The sequence below is a fragment of the Carcharhinus amblyrhynchos genome, chromosome 22 (assembly GCF_965287045.1).
Source record: "Carcharhinus amblyrhynchos chromosome 22, sCarAmb.v2.hapA, whole genome shotgun sequence".
NCBI classification, from domain to species: Eukaryota; Metazoa; Chordata; class Chondrichthyes; order Carcharhiniformes; family Carcharhinidae; genus Carcharhinus; species Carcharhinus amblyrhynchos.
Genome location: NC_137345.1, coordinates 16,367,712 through 16,384,680, shown reverse-complemented (window position 1 = coordinate 16,384,680; position 16,969 = coordinate 16,367,712). Strand labels below are relative to the sequence as shown.

Sequence of the window (16,969 nt, the reverse complement as noted above, 5' to 3'; positions counted from 1 at the left end):
GTTCAATAAGTCCTTCCTCAGGTATGGAGACCAAAATTGCACACAATAGGTGTCACAATATGTAATGTGATGAAAGGAAGAGTATTCAGGACTTTTTGATTGTTGTTAGTGCTTTACACAGTAACTTCACTGCAGTGTTAATGTAAGCCTACTTGTGACTATTCAATAATGAAAAAAAAAATTTTCTTGATTATTGAATGGGAATATATGCATTGTCTCAAATAAACAGATGAAGGGCATTTATCTATATTATTTGAGTGTATTTTAAAATTATAATCCTCGTTTTTAAATCCCTCTCTATGTTTGTAATCTCCTCCAGCCTCAAACACATTTCGAAACATGCACTCATCTAATTCTGACCTCTTATACATCATCACTTTTCATTTCTTCACTGTTAGTAGCTATGCCTTCAGCTGCCAGGACCCTAGATATTGGAACTCCCTCCCTAAACCTTCCTCGTTTAAAAAACAACGACCTCTTTGACCAACCTTTATGGTTATATATTAAGCTTATCGTTCCCTTCAGCCTATCAGTAACTGCAACACTATATTCTGCACCTTGTCTTTAACTTCTCCCCAATGTATTCTATGAACAATATGTTCTGTCTGTAAAGCAGTCAAGAAACAATACTTTTCATATGAAAATAATAAATCAATTCAAACATGTCCCATGTGGCTTGGTGTTGTTTAAAAAAATAATTTTCCTAGTGAAGCATTTTACTCAGTTGAAGGTGCTATGCAAATGCAGGTTCTTGTTGCAATTGATGCCTTTTCTGATAAAAATTAATAAATGAACGTGTATGGTGTCTCCAAAACTCATCAATTTGTATTGACTGAGTAAAATAAAATGCCATTCAATGCCTGGCTTTCCAAATTTTTACAGATGCAGCATAGAAAGCATCCTTTTCGGATGTATCACAGATTGATATAGCTCCTGCTCTGCCACACCACAAGAAACTATAATGGGTTGTGAAGGTAGACTGGTCCATCACACAAACCAGCTTCCCATCAACTCCATCAACAGTCCCCCCGCCTTGAAAAAGTAGCCAGTATCATCAAGGTCCCCATGCACCCCAGACATACTCTTGCCCACCTTCTTCCAATGGGAAAAAGATACAAAAGTCTGAGATTACATATCAACTGACTCAAGTTCAGCTTCTTTCCTGCCGCCTTCAGACTTTTGAATGAACCTACCTGATATTACGGTGATCTTTCTCTACACCCTAGCTGTGATTTAAAATTACATTCTGCACCCTCTCCGTATCCTTTACATACACTACGAACTGCATCCTTTGTACAGCGTGCAGGAAACAATGGCCGCGATTCTCCCAAAAACGCTGAATTGGCAGGAAAACTTCTAGATCCCGACTATTTTCTCAGTTCAGCTTCTCACCTGAATCTCTGCACTCTGTGCGGTGTAGAGATCCCAGTAATGAATACCATTAAAAATCCAGGAAGGCAGGGCCTATTCCTGCCGGAGTCTGGCAGTTCTGGAACTCTACGCATGTGCAGTGGCCCCGATTTGTCAGTCTCCCTGTTTGCTGGCCAGCTCGATAGTGCTGCCCCTCCAGCCCCTCCCATGGCCCCATTGTGGCCCCCACAACAATTTCTGGGCCAGCCCTGCCCCTCCCCCCCTGTCCTGGAGTGCCCCAATACACAGCCCACCTCCCTCAGCAGTGGCGATCCTCCCACCCACCTCACCCCAGCAGACCCCCCCTCCCGCTGATCCCCCCCCCGGGGTCAGACTCCCCCCCACCCCCAGAGGCAGGGCCCCCACCCAGCAGACCACCCCACCCACCCCATTTACTGCCCTCCCTCCATTAAAGACCAGTCACGATGCAGAGTGGCAGCAGGATCCCCCCCCCCAACTGATTGCCCCTAGCTCCTGCCTACAACAGGCCTCGCCTCCTTGACACTGCCTAATGGGCAGTGCCAACATGCCCCCTGAACATGGGCAGTGCTGGTGGTGCAGGCTGGCACTGCCAGGGTGCCCATGCCCAGGCAGCACTACTCCTCTGTCACCCAACCCCCTGGGAATCCCCTATTGCCCCCCTTCAATCCAGCAGGGTCTCCCCCTAGTTCCCCGAATATGGGGGGCTAGCGTAAACCCCGCCAGAATGAAGTACTCCTATTGGGTGACGGATTCAATCGGAACCTGAAAGTTCCTGATAATTAGATTTAAAACATATTTAAAACACATTTTAAAAAGATTCAAATTACTTACCTGCCTTCTTGCCAGTTTCCAGCATGTTCTGACCGGCAACTGTTCCCTGGCTCTGGAAGATGCACATGTGTTCCTGGCGCGTGTGCAAATCCTGGTACAAGGCCAACAACACAAAATTCCCACTGCGACCCACCAGAAAAGTTGCGGGTTGCAGTGGGAGAATTGTGGCCAATACTTCTCACCATATCCCAATACATCTGACAATAATGAATCAAATCAAACTGAAGAAGGATTTAGCATGGATAGTTTTATGATAAAATCAATCAATGAATGTGTGTGGTGATTCCAACTCACCAATTTCTACTGACTCGAGATAAAATGGCACACTCACTGCCTGGCTTTCCAAAAATATTGCACCCAAACCAAAACCAAATAAGCAGAAGGTGATGAACATTGTGCATGCTGGAATCTGAATCAAAACCAGAAAATGCTGGAAAATCTCAGCAGGTCTGAAGCATCTGTAGGGAGAGAACAGAGCCAACGTTTCGAGTCTGGATGACCCTCTATCAGAGCCGGCATCATGCTTGGAGTTGGTGGAAGTGGCGGAGGATGATCCTTTGAGCACTGGTGGGGTGTAAACTGAGGACAAGGGGGGATCCTATCAGTTCTGACAAAGGGTCATCCAGGCTTGAAACACTGGATCTATTCTCTCCCTAGACTCACCCGGTGAAGGAGCCTGAGACTTGGAAATCTTGTGCTGCCAAATAAACCTGCTGAACTTTAATTTGGTGTTGTGAGACTTCTTACTCCATTCTCTCTCCACAGATGCCGTCTGTCAGACCTGCTGAGATTTTCCAGCATTTTTCTGTTCGTGTTGTTGAAGATGAAGGAATTGATGCTAAGATGCATATGGCAGGGAGTGACGGGAGAAAATAAATATATGCCTCCCTCAATGAATGGGTAACAGTATATCCAGGTCATGCAGTGCAAAGCAATTCTCAGGGACAGATCCCCGGCATGACTCAGTACCTGAATAAAATAAGTAGGCGTGACTGCCTCAGTCACTAGCGTGAGCCTGATTGACGGGCAGGCCGACCAATGGAATACGGGGAATAGCTGATTGACGGGAAGATGGACCAATGGAGTGCGGAGAGTAGATGACTGACGGAAAGATCGATCAATGGATGTTGGAGATGGGGGCGAGCCCGGCTGGTGATTGGTGGGCGGCGTTGCTAGGGGGCGTGGTTTCCGGCGGGGGCGGGGGGGAGGAGGCGGCGGCGGTGGAAAGTGCGAGAGAGACAGGTTGTTGTTGTCGCAGTAGTCGTTGCATGTTTAAAGCTGCAGGTTGTACTGTCGCCCTTTTAAACAATATTCTTTTGTTTGCGTGAGTCTGAAATTTGGACGTTTGCTGCTCTGGAGGGGGCGAGACGGGGATAAAACATGAGGGAGGTGTTTTGGATGCTGATGCTGCTGCTGCTGCCCCTGACGCTGGTTGCACCGTCTGATTTCCAGGCAAGGCTCCCGGCTGCCTTGCCCGGCGAGCAGCAACGCTTCAGCAGAAAGTTGCTGAGCGGCGGCCAGAGGCTGCATAAGAGGGACATCATCTCCTCCTCCAGTAGCTGCCAGTCATGGCAAGGACTCCAGACGAATTTGACAGCTCACACCCACACGGTGAGTTAGAATTTTACTTGTTGTTTATTTATGTATTTATTATGGTCACAAGCAGATGTACATTAACACCGCAATGGAGTTACTGTGAAAATCCCCCATTTGCCACGCTCTGGTGCCTGTTCGGGTACACAGAGGGAGAGTTTAGCGTGGCTGATGCAACTAACCGGGATGTCTTTTGGACTGTAGGAGGAATTCGGAGCACCTGGAGAAAACCCAGGCAAACATGGGGAGAATGTGCAGATGCTGCACAGACAGTGACCCAACTTGGGAATCAAACTTGAGTCCCAGGTACTGTAAGGTAACGGGGCTAACCACTGCCCACTGTGCTACCTCTAGTTGCTGTTATTTTTAATTTTAAATTATCTGCATACATCTCCATAAACCTTGCTCGGGCATCAGAACATTCCCCCCCCAACTCCTGTTTAAAACCATGATAGTTTCCATCTAGAAGGACATGGGGCAGTGGATATGTGGGAATGCCCATACCTGCAACTTCCCCTCGAAGCCATTCACCTTCCTGACTTGGAAATAGATTGCCATTCCTTCACAATCACTAGGTCAAAACCCTGGAATTCCCCCTCTCATGGCATTATGGATCAACTCACAGCACATGGACTGCAGCAATTCAAAAAGTCAGCTCACCATCACCTTCTCAAGGGCAACTCGGGATAGGCAATAAATGTTGGCCAGCCAGTGACGTCCATGGCCCACGAATGAATAAACAACAAGGTTGTCAGGAAACATTCGCTGTTGCACCTTTGGCTAGCACACACCCTTGGTGCGGTTTTAAAAATAGCACTCAAAATTTGCAAGTATGTTCACTTGTTTTTGCCTGGAGGAGCCCCTCTGTGTAGATAAAAAAAAACCCAATGAATGTAATTTTCAAATGGCAAATCAGGACTTTAATTGCTATCTCCCTCTCCATAAAGATCCAACCACTGTATTTTGAGCAGGCGATTTGGATTCTTTCAAACTACTGTTATTGAGAACCTCCTGTCAAACGTTGGTCATCGCTGAGTTCAGGAGGAACGTTGTTTCCAAATTTCAACTCGTTTTAAATGCAAACAATTAAAAGTGTGCACTCTCTCGGGTTTAGTTTGTGATGCTAGAAATACCACTGGAGTATTGAGATCAGAAATTAAATGGTAATTAGGAGGTTGATTCTGTTTCCTTGAAAGCTTTGGAATATACACATAGGCTTGTGGAAAAGTTCACGTTTAGAATCCATTCTTTTGGATCTTAAAATCTTAAATTTTCAAAATTGATTAAGTTGCATTAAGATTCATGACAAGTGTCACTTATTTTAAACTTTTGTTTGCAGGTGTTTGAAAAATTAGTATTTAAATGATATCTGAATTGATTAGAACTTTGAACAATAGTTAATTTTCTCAAGTAAACAGTGATGCAAGCTAATGAAACAGATGTCGTCTTAACAGGAATGCCTGTCTGGCTGTCACTCCCTGGGTTATACTGCCATTTCTGAATTGATGATTTCAGATAACTGCTTTAAATTTGTGAGAAAGAAGCAATATAACGCCTTCAACTCCTAATGCTATTTCATAGTTTGCCTCTGGTTGGTATTCTCATGTTGAGAAGTAAATTGCACTGTATTTATAATTCAGGTATTATTTGTCTCCCACTTACCTGTCTCTCTCTCTCTCTCTCTCTCTCCATTGCTGTTTGTTTACAATTCTGATGTGGAGATGCCAGCATTGGACTGGGGTAGGCACAGTAACAAGTCTCACAACACCAGGCTAAAGTCCAAATAAACCTGTGAGACTTTAACCTGGTGTTGTGAAGCTTCTTACTTTACAATTCTGTGCATTCTTCCTGACCGTAACAATCACTAATCTAACCTGTTTTTCCTCGTTGCATTTTACTTTTACCTTTTTCTTTAGTTTGCTTCCTTCCACGCTAAAATGCAGACTTACACCTTTGCATTTTCCAAGTATTGTGTTAGTAGTAGTAGTAGACGTATTAGTAGTAATTGTTTTTGATTATTCCAAGACATTTTAAGAAATTATACAAACGCATTTCTGAAGTGCAGTCTGTACCCAGTTGACTCTGGTGCCTTGGTGTTGGCACTGAAAGTTTTTGGTCGACTAAAAAAATTCAGAAGGTGGCACTGATTGAAATAGTTTTGAAGCAAAATATTTAGTCCAAACTAGCTATAAATTTTGGGATCAAATTTACGTTGCTTGAGTAAGTGGGTTAATTCCTTGTGTATGTATAGGAATTATAACATTGTAAATTGGCAGAGAGCAGTTTATTAATACTTGCAGTACAATTTAACACAATATAGTTTGGCACAATACTCTACAGTAGTTATTTTGATAACTTAAATCACTTTAGCTGAAATGGCACAATTGCACAGTGGTTAGCACTGCTGCCTCACAGCATCAGGTTTGATTCTCAGCTTGAGTCACTGTCTCTGTGAAGTCTGCACTTTCTCCCCGTGTCTGAGTGACTTTCCTCTGGGTGCTCTGGTTTCCTCCTGCAGTCCAAAAGACATGTGGTTAGGTTGATTGGCCATGCTAAATTGATCCTAGTTTCGGGGGATTAACAGGGTAAATACATGGGGTTACGGGGATCGGGCGTAAGTGGTATCATAGGCTTGATGGGCCAAATGACTTCCTTCTGTACTGTAGAGATTCTGAGTCATTTAAAATTATAATCCAGTGTGCAGTAGTAACACATTTTGCATAAATATGCACATTTTGCATAAATGCACAGTATGAGTTGTTTTGAGTTTGTTTTAAAATTAGCTCTCAATACATCAGTGGTACTTGAATTTAATGACAATTCTATTAGTGCCTTTAATTGAGCTTATAAATGATATTGGAACATTTGTTAAGCTATGAGCTTGAGTAATTTTCAACGTGCAAGAGGAATGGGTCAAGATTTAAGTGATGTCCCAGTTTTTATTGTGATGCTCAACTTATCCTACATGGAATAACTCAATCCTAAATATACAGCTATTGTTTGTTTGGCAGCACAAATTAAGTCCAGTATTGCTTGAATGCACTTGCCATCGATTCCCACCATCATGATTTTAAGAAATAGATAGCGTAACACATGTACAGCGAGCATAATATATTCAGCATTGATCATTGCAGTAATGTAGCCTGACGTAGGTCAGTGTATAAATCGCCATGGGCGGAATAAACTTGATTTTCAATAACGCAACAAAATAACATTTGCTGCATTTGACCGAATATAGTATAATGACTGTAACACAGCTTTAGCTGGGCTCAGTTTAAACTAAGAGTAACATTGTGTACCTCTGTATGTGTCTCCTATACAGCATTTGAATGCAGATAATGGATGTCCTGCTATATTGAAACAGTTCCATGCTCTTCTGTTATACACCACTTCAGCAAGCAGTCTGTTGTCAACTTTTAGCTGCTTGATTCACTGGGGGGGGCGGGGTCTTGTTCCACTCGTTTGCTATTTTTCAGTACTTAAACCTCATGGTTTTCTTTTACAAAACACTTCTTTAATGTCAAATCTTAAAATATTTTAATAGCTTTACTATCACACTAAAACTTAAGTGAACTTTTCCCCAGAGTTTATGCAAAAACAGTAGTACAGTACTGCAATCAGCAAAATATTGTTGAACTGAATAGTCTGAAGTTGCAGCTTTTGTTCTCTGGTGATTAAAATATGTAGTAGTTTCTAAATTCATCTTTTGCAGCACTGTTGGCATTTATACTGTAGAAAAGCTATGTGCCATTGAAGATTCTTTATTATTATTTGTATTCATGATGTGGAGATGCTGGCTTTGGCCAGTGGTGGGCATAGTAAGAAGTCTCTCCCTGATGAAGGAGCAGTGCTCCAGAAGCTCAAGATTTCAAATAAACCTGTTGGACTTCAACCTGGTGTTGTGAGACTTCTTATTGTTTGTATTAATATTGGAGGGTAGTCACCTGGAAGCTGTTGAGAATAGCCTATACAGGAAGTTGACTGTGTAAGTTGAACAACTGAATGGCAAGAGCAGCAATCGTTTCATAAATGACAAGTAAGCTTAATTGCCAATTAACTATTTTTGAAATAAGTCTTCTATATTTAAAAAAAAATACGGAGTGACTGGTCAGATTGACCGATTTTTCAGCGAAGGCTGAAGGAAGAATGTTGGTTTGGACGCAAGGAAAATTCCATGTTTTCTCTCAAATATTGCTGTGCTGTTCTGATATTTCAGTCAAAGCCTTGGCTTAGTATCTGAATGGAAAGATACTTCCTCAAATGCATATGAATGTCAATCCAGATTATGTGTTTCAGGCCCTAGTGGAAATTCTGACTTTGAGGTGCAGTAGTGACCTCAACTTGATCTTGATACTTCTAAACATAGTTAATAAATTAGTGTGTGGTATTGCAGTTACGCTTTGTCCTATTATTTCATTGTACGTTAAATTTACCTGTTCAGCAGTTTTACTTCAGTACGTCAGCCTATTGTCTTCATGCATCAGGCCACTGTGAAATAGTGCCAGCTTAAGGCTGCTAGATTATTGATTTTTTTGATGTATAGCATAGACATGTATTGAGGAACAAAGGTCTTTATAAAAAGAGATTGACAGTTGCTTAAATGAAAATTATTATTGTTATACCTGATTGTCCTTGTCCCTGTTTTCAGGTTATAATTTGCTCTCTTCCTCAGTTGTGATGGCTTATGCAAAATAGTTCCAGTTGAATTGAAACAAAAGAAAATTCTGAGAGCACTAATTATCCAGCATCTGTGGAGAGTAGAGATAATGATTTTATTTCATGTTTCCATCATTTCCAGTATTTTGCTTTTTGTTGCATTTTTGCGGTTAATTGTAACTGCTGAAGAGCACCTGCTCCAATTCACCTGTTAAACAGATTAAATTCACTTGTCTGCAAGTTGATCTCTCTTATCAACTAAAGTATGTTTTATACAAGACATTTTGATCAAATCTCTTTATAGGGCCATGTGCCTTTGAAATTGGTTGCTGGTTATGTTAATAAAGTGCTACCACTGAAGTGGTGAACTCTTAAGATTGCGCAATGTGGGTGGAGGCCATTCAGCCCATCGTGCCCTGCCCACGTATTAGAAGACTATGTACTGTCTTGTATGGTTTCTCCACAGCCTTGCAAAATTTCCTCTTCATATACTACGACTAAAAATGTTAAGGGCGCACAAGGAAATTACAATGTGCACTTGATGGTTTGCCAATTTGACCTTGATGTGACAATGAGAACATCTGGACAACAGATATTATAAGTGCATCCATGTAATTCTTGTGAGAATACAAAGAGGTGGAGGTTACACTACAGTCATTTACAGCTCTGCTTAGACCACACCTGGAGTGTCATGATCTTGGTAGAGACTGGTAACTATTTTTTCTTTGGAAATCCAAAAGCCCAGGTAGTTACTAAAAAATGAAGCCACAAGTTTCACTGTCTGAAGCAAAAGTATTTTATTGAATCATAAAATATGAATGCTATTAACTACATTCCATTTTAATTAGTTATGTTAGTAATATTAAAAGCACAATAAACACACCTACTTATACTCAGCAACTTATACTCTAAACAAACTAAACTAACTCATAGAATTGTAGAATCATAGAAATCGTACAGTGCAGAAAGAGGCCATTTGGCTCATCAAGTCTGCACTGACCACAATCCCACCCAGGCCCTATCCCCATATCCCTACATATTTTACCCGCTAATCCCTCTAATTCATTTATTATGGTTAAGCTTTATTGTTAAATAAAAGTTTTTGATAATAGCTTCCTAGTGTGTCTGCACCTGGAGTGAAACGTAAGGTGGCACAATAGCACAGTGGTTAGCACTGCTGCTTCACAGGGCCAGGGACCTGGGTTCGATTCCTGGCTGAGAACGCAAATATGCGTAGGAAATAAGTTGTGAAGAGGACAGAAGGAGACTACAAAAATATCTAGTTGGGTTAAGTGAGTGGGCAAAGATCTGGCAAATAGAGTACAATGTAGGAAAATGTGAAATTGTCCATTTTGTCAGGAGGAATAAAGGAGAGGCACATTATAAAATGGTGAGAGGATGCAGAGGTATCTGGATGTCTTTGTGCATGAATCACAAAAGACTAATATGCAGGCACAGCAAGTAATTAGGAAAGCAAATAGGTTATCATGTATTTTAAAGGAATTGAATACAAAATTAAGGAGGTTGTGCTTCAATTATACAGAATTGCAGTGAAACCATATCTGGAGTACCATGTACTTTATTGGTCCCCTTATTTAAGAAACACTGTAAATGTAAGAACATAAGAACATAAGAAATAGGAGCAGGAGTAGGCCATCTAGCCCTTCGAGCCTGCCCCGCCATTCAATAAGATCATGGCTGATCTGTCGTGGCTCAGTTCCACTTTCCCGCCCTCTCCCCATAACCCTTAATCCCCTCTCTTATCAAGAACCCATCAACCCGCTTCTTAAAAATATTTAGCGAGGCAGCCTCCACCACTTCAACGGGCAGAGAATTCCAGAGATTCACCACCCTTTGAGTGAAGAAGTTCCTCCTCGACTCCGTTCTAAACCGCCTCCCCTTTATCTTGAGGCTGTGCCCCCTAGTCCTACTGTCTTTTTTGAGCGGGAAGAGTCTCTCCACCTCTATCCTATCCATCCCATTCATCATCTTATACGTCTCAATGAGATCTCCCCTCATTCTTCTAAACTCTAACGAGTACAAGCCCAGTTTATTCAGCCTCTCCTCATAGCTCAATCCCCTCAACTCCGGTATCAGCCTAGTAAACCTCCTCTGCACTCCCTCCAGGGCTAAAATATCCTTGCGCAGGTGCGGCGCCCAAAACTGCACACAGTACTCCAGCTGCGGCCTCACCAATGCCCTATACAGCTGCAGCAAGACCTCCCTACTTTTATATTCAATCCCCCTCGCTATGAAGGCCAGCATCCCATTCGCCTTCCTGACCACCTGCTGCACCTGCAAGCTGGGTTTTTGCGACTCATGCACAAGGACCCCGAGGTCCCTCTGCACTGTCGCCTGCTGCAGTTTTTCGCCACGTAAGTAATAGTCCTTCCTACCATTCTTCCTACCAAAGTGGACCACCTCACACTTGCCAACATTAAATTCCATTTGCCATTTCCTGGCCCATTCGCCCAGCCTATCTAGATCCTTCTGCAGACTCTCCACACCCTCCGCACAATTTGCCTTTCCCCCAATCTTGGTGTCATCAGCAAATTTCGACACCCTGCACTCGGTTCCCTCCTCCAGATCATCTATGTGTTAGAAGCAGTTCAAAATGGGCAGGTTATCTTTTGAGAAAGGTTGGACAGGCTGGAGTTCAGAAGAGTGAGAGGTTACTTGATTGAAACATATATAAGATCCTGAGGGGTCTTGACAGGATGGATGTGGAGTGGATGTTTTCCCTGGTGAGTAAATTTAGAAATAAGGCCCACCCTTTTCAAGCAAGGGGCTGCCCATTTAAAGCTTTGATGAAGCAAAATCTTTTTTCTGAAAGTTGAGTGTCTCTGGAACTCTCTTCCTGAAAAGGGCTTTTTTAATAGCTGATTGCCGGTCAGCTATAAGACCACTCCATTTTAATTTTCGTTGAAATTGGCAGATTTGAATTTTGGACTGCCAATCTGTAATGCCAGTTTTATATGCTGGGCAGAAAGTTGAAAATCTGCCTCCACATAGAATCGTAAAAGACAGAAGTCATTTAATACATAGTAGTAATGCCAGCTCTTTGAAACAGCTGACCAATTAGTCTCACATCTTTGCACTTTCTCTGTAGCCCTGCAAATGTTTCCTTTTGAATATATGATCCACCTTTTGGGGCAGTGCATCCCAGAAGAAGCAACATACTTGGAATCATCCCTGACCACTCTATGTAGCAATATTGGGTTGGAATTGTATATATTTTATGCTTGTGCAGTTGTAAACTTACTCCAAAATTCCCCAGGAAAAGCACTTTGCCGCAGCAATAACACCCAAATGGGGAGATCGAGACATTCAATGGCTTTATACCTGCACCAATGCTCTAATAAAACTGATTTTTCTTTCCAATTCCCTTTTTATTTTATGATGTGGAGATGCTAGTGTTGGACTGGGGTAAATACAGTAAGAAGTCTCACAACATCAGGTTAAAGTCCAAAATAATGGTTGGAATGCGAGTCTTTACAGATGATCAAGTCTTAAAGATACAGACAATGAGAGTGGAGAGAGGGTTAAGCACAGGTTAAAGAGATGTGTACATTATTTTGTAAATTGAGTTTGTGTCTTTTTATGCCCTGTTCATGAACAGAACTCCCACTCACCCAATGAAGGGGCAGTGCTCCGAAAGCTAGTGGCTTGTGCTACCAAACAAACCTGTTGGACTTTAACCTGGTGTTGTGAGACTTTTTACTATTTCTTTAATCCATGCTTTTCTGAGGATATCTGTACTGTGGTTTAAACAGGCAGCTGAATATCTTAATAGCTTTATGGCTGGGAGAGGCTTGTGCAAGACTTATTTGGAAAGTAAATTGCCATAACTAAACATCTTGTTGCTCAGTATGAGAAAGCTAGTTGAAGGTAATGAGAGAATAAAACCCTCCTCCAGCCACTGTCCAGTTCATTTTGCCTTGATGCTGCTGTTGCTTAACTTGGGGCTGCTGTTGGTAGAGTGAATGGTGAGTCATTTGTGTCTCAAAGCTAAGTGTGGTTAAGTACAGTGAAGCTGGATTTATACTTCACTTCCCATTCACTATCTGTAATTAGGTGTCCAAAACTGGGCACAGTACTGTGGTCTAATCTTTATATTATACAAATATAGTATTTCCTCTTTAATTTTTAGATTGTGCACTGTTAATGGAAAAACCAAATTTGATTTGCCTTTGCTCTTGACTTTATTGACCTGCATAAGAACTTTACAACAATTTTGATCAACGCCTTAGTCCCTGCTTATCTACAGAATCACCCAATTCCTTTCCTTGTTTTTCTTTCCAACGTGTGTTGATTCACTCTTCTTTGTGTTAAGTTTTTTTTCTGCCACCTCGTCAAAACTTACTTTTCTGTTCTAGGCTGCTTATACATGAAGTCAAATTGAGTGTGGATGTCTGCTTCAAGAGCAGAGTTGGACTCAGTAGTAATCCTTGCTGCATCTTGTTTCCAAGTTGAGCAATTCTATCTAACTCCTAATTCTTTATCTCAGCTTGCCAATCAACCTTTTGTTCAAGCTTCTAATATAAGCTCCTGAAAGATTTGCTGGTTAGGTGCATTGACCCAAACAGATGCTGGAATGTGGTGACTAGGAATTTCACAGTAACTTCATTGCAGTATTAATGTAATCCTTATTTGTGACTTACAAATAAACTTGAACTAAATTTCTCTACTGTTTGCATTGTAATGTACTGTGAGATTCATAAAATACTACCTGAAAGTTCACAGATTGCACATTTCTTTTATCCAGAAACAGTAAGTGCTAAAAGTTTGAAATAAAAGCTGAAAGTCATGGAAATAATGAGCCTGGCAACATCTGTGCAGCAAGAAATAAAGTTAACATTTTGGGTCCGTGACCGTACATTGACCTGAAGAATTAACTCTCTCTCTCACCACACACTTCCTCTCCCTCTGTCTCTCACACACACACACACCCCACATATGCTTCCTGAACAGCTGAGTATTTCCAGGAATTTTTTCTGTTTTTAGTATCGTTCTTCAGTTGGTCATGGCCTTCTTGAAAACAGCAAAAATTCTCGTTTGTCAAACATGTTTTATATCTTTAACAAGTTTGAGGGTAGCTTGTACTCAATCCCAATTTATGCTTTCCTGTTTTTGTTGTGTGATTTAAAGCTTTGTGAAGAAAAATACCATAACCACTGGCCCAGATTTCAGTCAGCAGAGGTGATGGCACTCACCCCTGATGGGTAATGAAATTGTCCACAAAGATCTGATCTCTGGGATTTCCCCTTTCTTGATGCTAAATCAGGGGGCTCTGTAGGTATCAAGGAAAGTGATGTTGTTAATCAGGATTTTCAACTATTTCCACTGAATTATTCTCATGGACAAGAAACGAGGAAGTAAAATGACAGGGAGGAGGGCAGTAGTGTTTGCATCAGTGCACTCTATGGATAATTGTTGTACTGACCACCTGTCAGGTGAGGTTTCCAAAAAGATCTTGATTCAGATAAGACTTCTTGGATTTGCCACTGTCTGCTTGGGCTCCTCCCAAATTGTTACAAACTCATATGAGGGAGGATAAACTCGCTCCAACTTTATTCAACTCCGTGTTGGTAGTAGTAAGTATTAATTTAGTAAGACTCCATTTCCCCTTGGTACCTTTCCCAAACCCAATAGTTCTGCTTAAAAAGAAGTCATTTAACCAAACTTTCTTGAGTTAGAGTAAGTTCATCAACTACTGAAAAGGTAAGGAGAAAAATGGTAAAACAAATGTGTATATTTTCATACAGATAAGAATTAAGTCCAGTAGTATATGAATTTAATAAAAAGGTATATGAAACAGGTTTTGACTTGTGAGGCATAGATGAAAAAGTGAGAGCCGCAACAATTTGGTTCCAGTAGAGTTGACTACTGTGGGAGAATAGTTGATTCTTTGACTTTGGTGTTCTGTTGTGGTGGAGAAATTCCCCAGTTCTTTTTTAGCTGCGATCCTTTTGCTGAGTTTCACAGCTCAGATATTTCAGATATGCTTGCAAAAATGGCTATTTAGAAGGGGCACTGTGTGTTGTGTGTTACTGTGTCACACACCTCACTGTGAAAAAATCTTCCAGCTGCTTTTCCTCACAGAGCACACTCAGACGGACACTGTGGGCAGTCTTTTCAGCTGGCTTTTAACCCATGGTTTTTTTCCCCCAAGTGGATGACAAATCCACAATTCTGTCTGGGTATCTTTTGATACCTTGAGTTGGCCATTATGTACCTTTATCTTTATCGGAGATGGTAATCAGTTTTTGAATGTTTTTAGAACTACTTTGTATCCAAACAGAGAGGAGTTCCATTGTCCCTCAGAGGATCACCCAGCAGCTGAATGTCCATTCTCAGCCACCTTTTGAGCTTTCTGTCCATTTAATAAAAATCAGCTCTTAAAGTCCAACATTTCCACATGTAATTTTGTTTTTTTTCCCCCTCCAACATTGTGACAGTGTTGAATCACTGGCAGCAACAACTTGACTTCTGTGTAACCATCTTTGTGTGGAATCCAGAAGTTACTATCAGTTTCAGAGAAGTAATAACTGAGAACACTGACCGTTTCAACATTACTCCAGCAAAATCTAAGCCCTTCCAGTGAACATTGTTGATGGTAAGAGCACAGTTCTTCCATCTCCTGTGTCAGCATTGGAAGGAGATAGGTGTTGAGGGTAATTCAGGAGTGCACCAGGGTGTTGATGAGGGTTCAGTCCTTTCTGAATGGTGGAAAAAGGAGGGGAAGGTGTTCTTGATGGCATCAGGCTGGAGGTGGTGAAAATGGAGAATGATCCATTGAGGGGGGGAACATGATGATAAGGATAGCCCTGTCATAGTTCTGGAAGGGAAAATTTCCTTTGTAGTCATCTTGCCCTATTCAAGTTAAGCTCATCAATTTTAACATAGTGCACATTGGGCCATAACCTCTTATTCGTGTTGGAAAGTGATGGCCCACAGAATTTAAAAGGCTTTAATGTGCACTTACCTGGTTTTGAAAATAATGCTGAAATCCCTGATGATGGGAGGTGTTTGGGACTTGCATCAAAGGAATAGTTGTGGTTCAAGTGGTAGTCTGGTGACTGTGGGGCAGATAGGGTCTATGGGCTTGGGTGGGGGGGTTGGTGGCAGTGGTTTGGATCAGGGTATTACAATTTCTCCCCCATCCCCTTAACAAGATTGGTTGAGAGCTCTCCCAGTAGTTTCTGGCACATGTTGCAAGAAATCATTTATTAATGTGTCTCATGCATTGAATGAAATAAGTTTTGGATGTTGATAGGCTAATTTTTTTCATGATGATTTCACTCACTGACTGAACAGTCCTCTACACCATACCTTTTACCAGAATTGTAAGATAATGAGAAAGGACCAGCTGTGCTAATGAACTATAGAGAATTTTCTATGAATCAATTTATTATTTTAATAGCGAAACTGTAGCCTTGGTGTCAGTGATGGTGGAGGAGTGTTTGTTTGGACCAGAAGATGACTCTGGAGTGCAACATCACTTGAAAACATGATGTTGGTGTGAAACACAATTGTGCAAGCTAGTGCATTAGTACACTAAATGCAAAAAATATCGTATAGTTTAAAAATTATTGCCAAAATAAGATCCCCCAAGCCTTCTACCGGACTACCATTGTCAATCAGATTTTGAACTGGTACTGCTTTGTAATTGTATATGTTCTTAAAATAGAAAGTATTTAAATATACTTTTTTCTTCCCCCCCCAGTATGAATTTGTGGATCTGAGTGGATCTGTAACATTGGCATGGGTTGGAGATGGAACTGGTGTAAGTATTGTGAACTTTTTTATTATCCTTATGGTTGTATTTGATAGTTTTAAATTCTTGCAGTTATACTTCATTTAAGTTAATATTGCTACTGTCGTAAAAATTATTTCAGTTTGTTATGTAAGGGCACTGTTGTCAGATGCCAGGCCATCCTTGTGCTGAATACTGATTATCTTGATTGTTGCATGTGACAAATACAGCCTGGCTAATTACCCAATCATCAGTCTACTCTGTCAGCAGTGCAGTCAAGCACCACTTGCTTAGCAACAACGTGCTCACTGATGCTCAGTTTGAGTTCTGCCATGATCACGCAACTCCTGACCTCATTACAGGCATGGTTCAAACACGGACAGAAGAGCTAATATCCCGAGGTAAGCTGAGAGTGACTGCCCTAGGTGTGAAGGCAGTGTTTTACTGAGTGTGGCTTCAAGGAGCCTTGTAAAACTGGAATCAAAAGGAAAGCTCTCCACTGGTTGGAGCCATACCCAGCACAAAAGAAGATAGTTGTTGGTGGTCAGTCATCTCCACTCCAGGACTGCAGGAGTTTATCAGGGAAGTGTCCTCAACCTAACTACCTCCTGCTACTTTATCAGTGACCATCCTTCTATCATGTGGTCAAAAGTGGAGATAGAACATAGAACACTACAGCACAAACAGGCCCTTCGGCCCACAAGTTGCGCCGATCACTTCTATACCTACTAAGCCATAGAC

The 16,969-nt window shown here is 41.5% G+C and overlaps 1 protein-coding gene across 2 annotated transcripts in view; it reads left to right on the top strand.

The window, feature by feature from the left end:
- The first annotated feature begins 3,444 nt into the window (after window positions 1-3,444).
- The window catches only part of LOC145356954 (sortilin-like), a 71,814-nt gene continuing 58,289 nt past the window's right edge, over window positions 3,445-16,969 (top strand). For both annotated transcript variants that reach the window (XR_013889223.1, XM_080209969.1), the window contains exons 1-2: window positions 3,445-3,834; window positions 16,199-16,258. Coding sequence is in view for 1 of the 2 variants with exons in the window: in XM_080209969.1 (XP_080066095.1) it covers window positions 3,604-3,834; window positions 16,199-16,258 (291 nt within the window). In the remaining variant the exon portion in view is untranslated. The remainder of the gene's footprint in view (window positions 3,835-16,198; window positions 16,259-16,969) is intronic.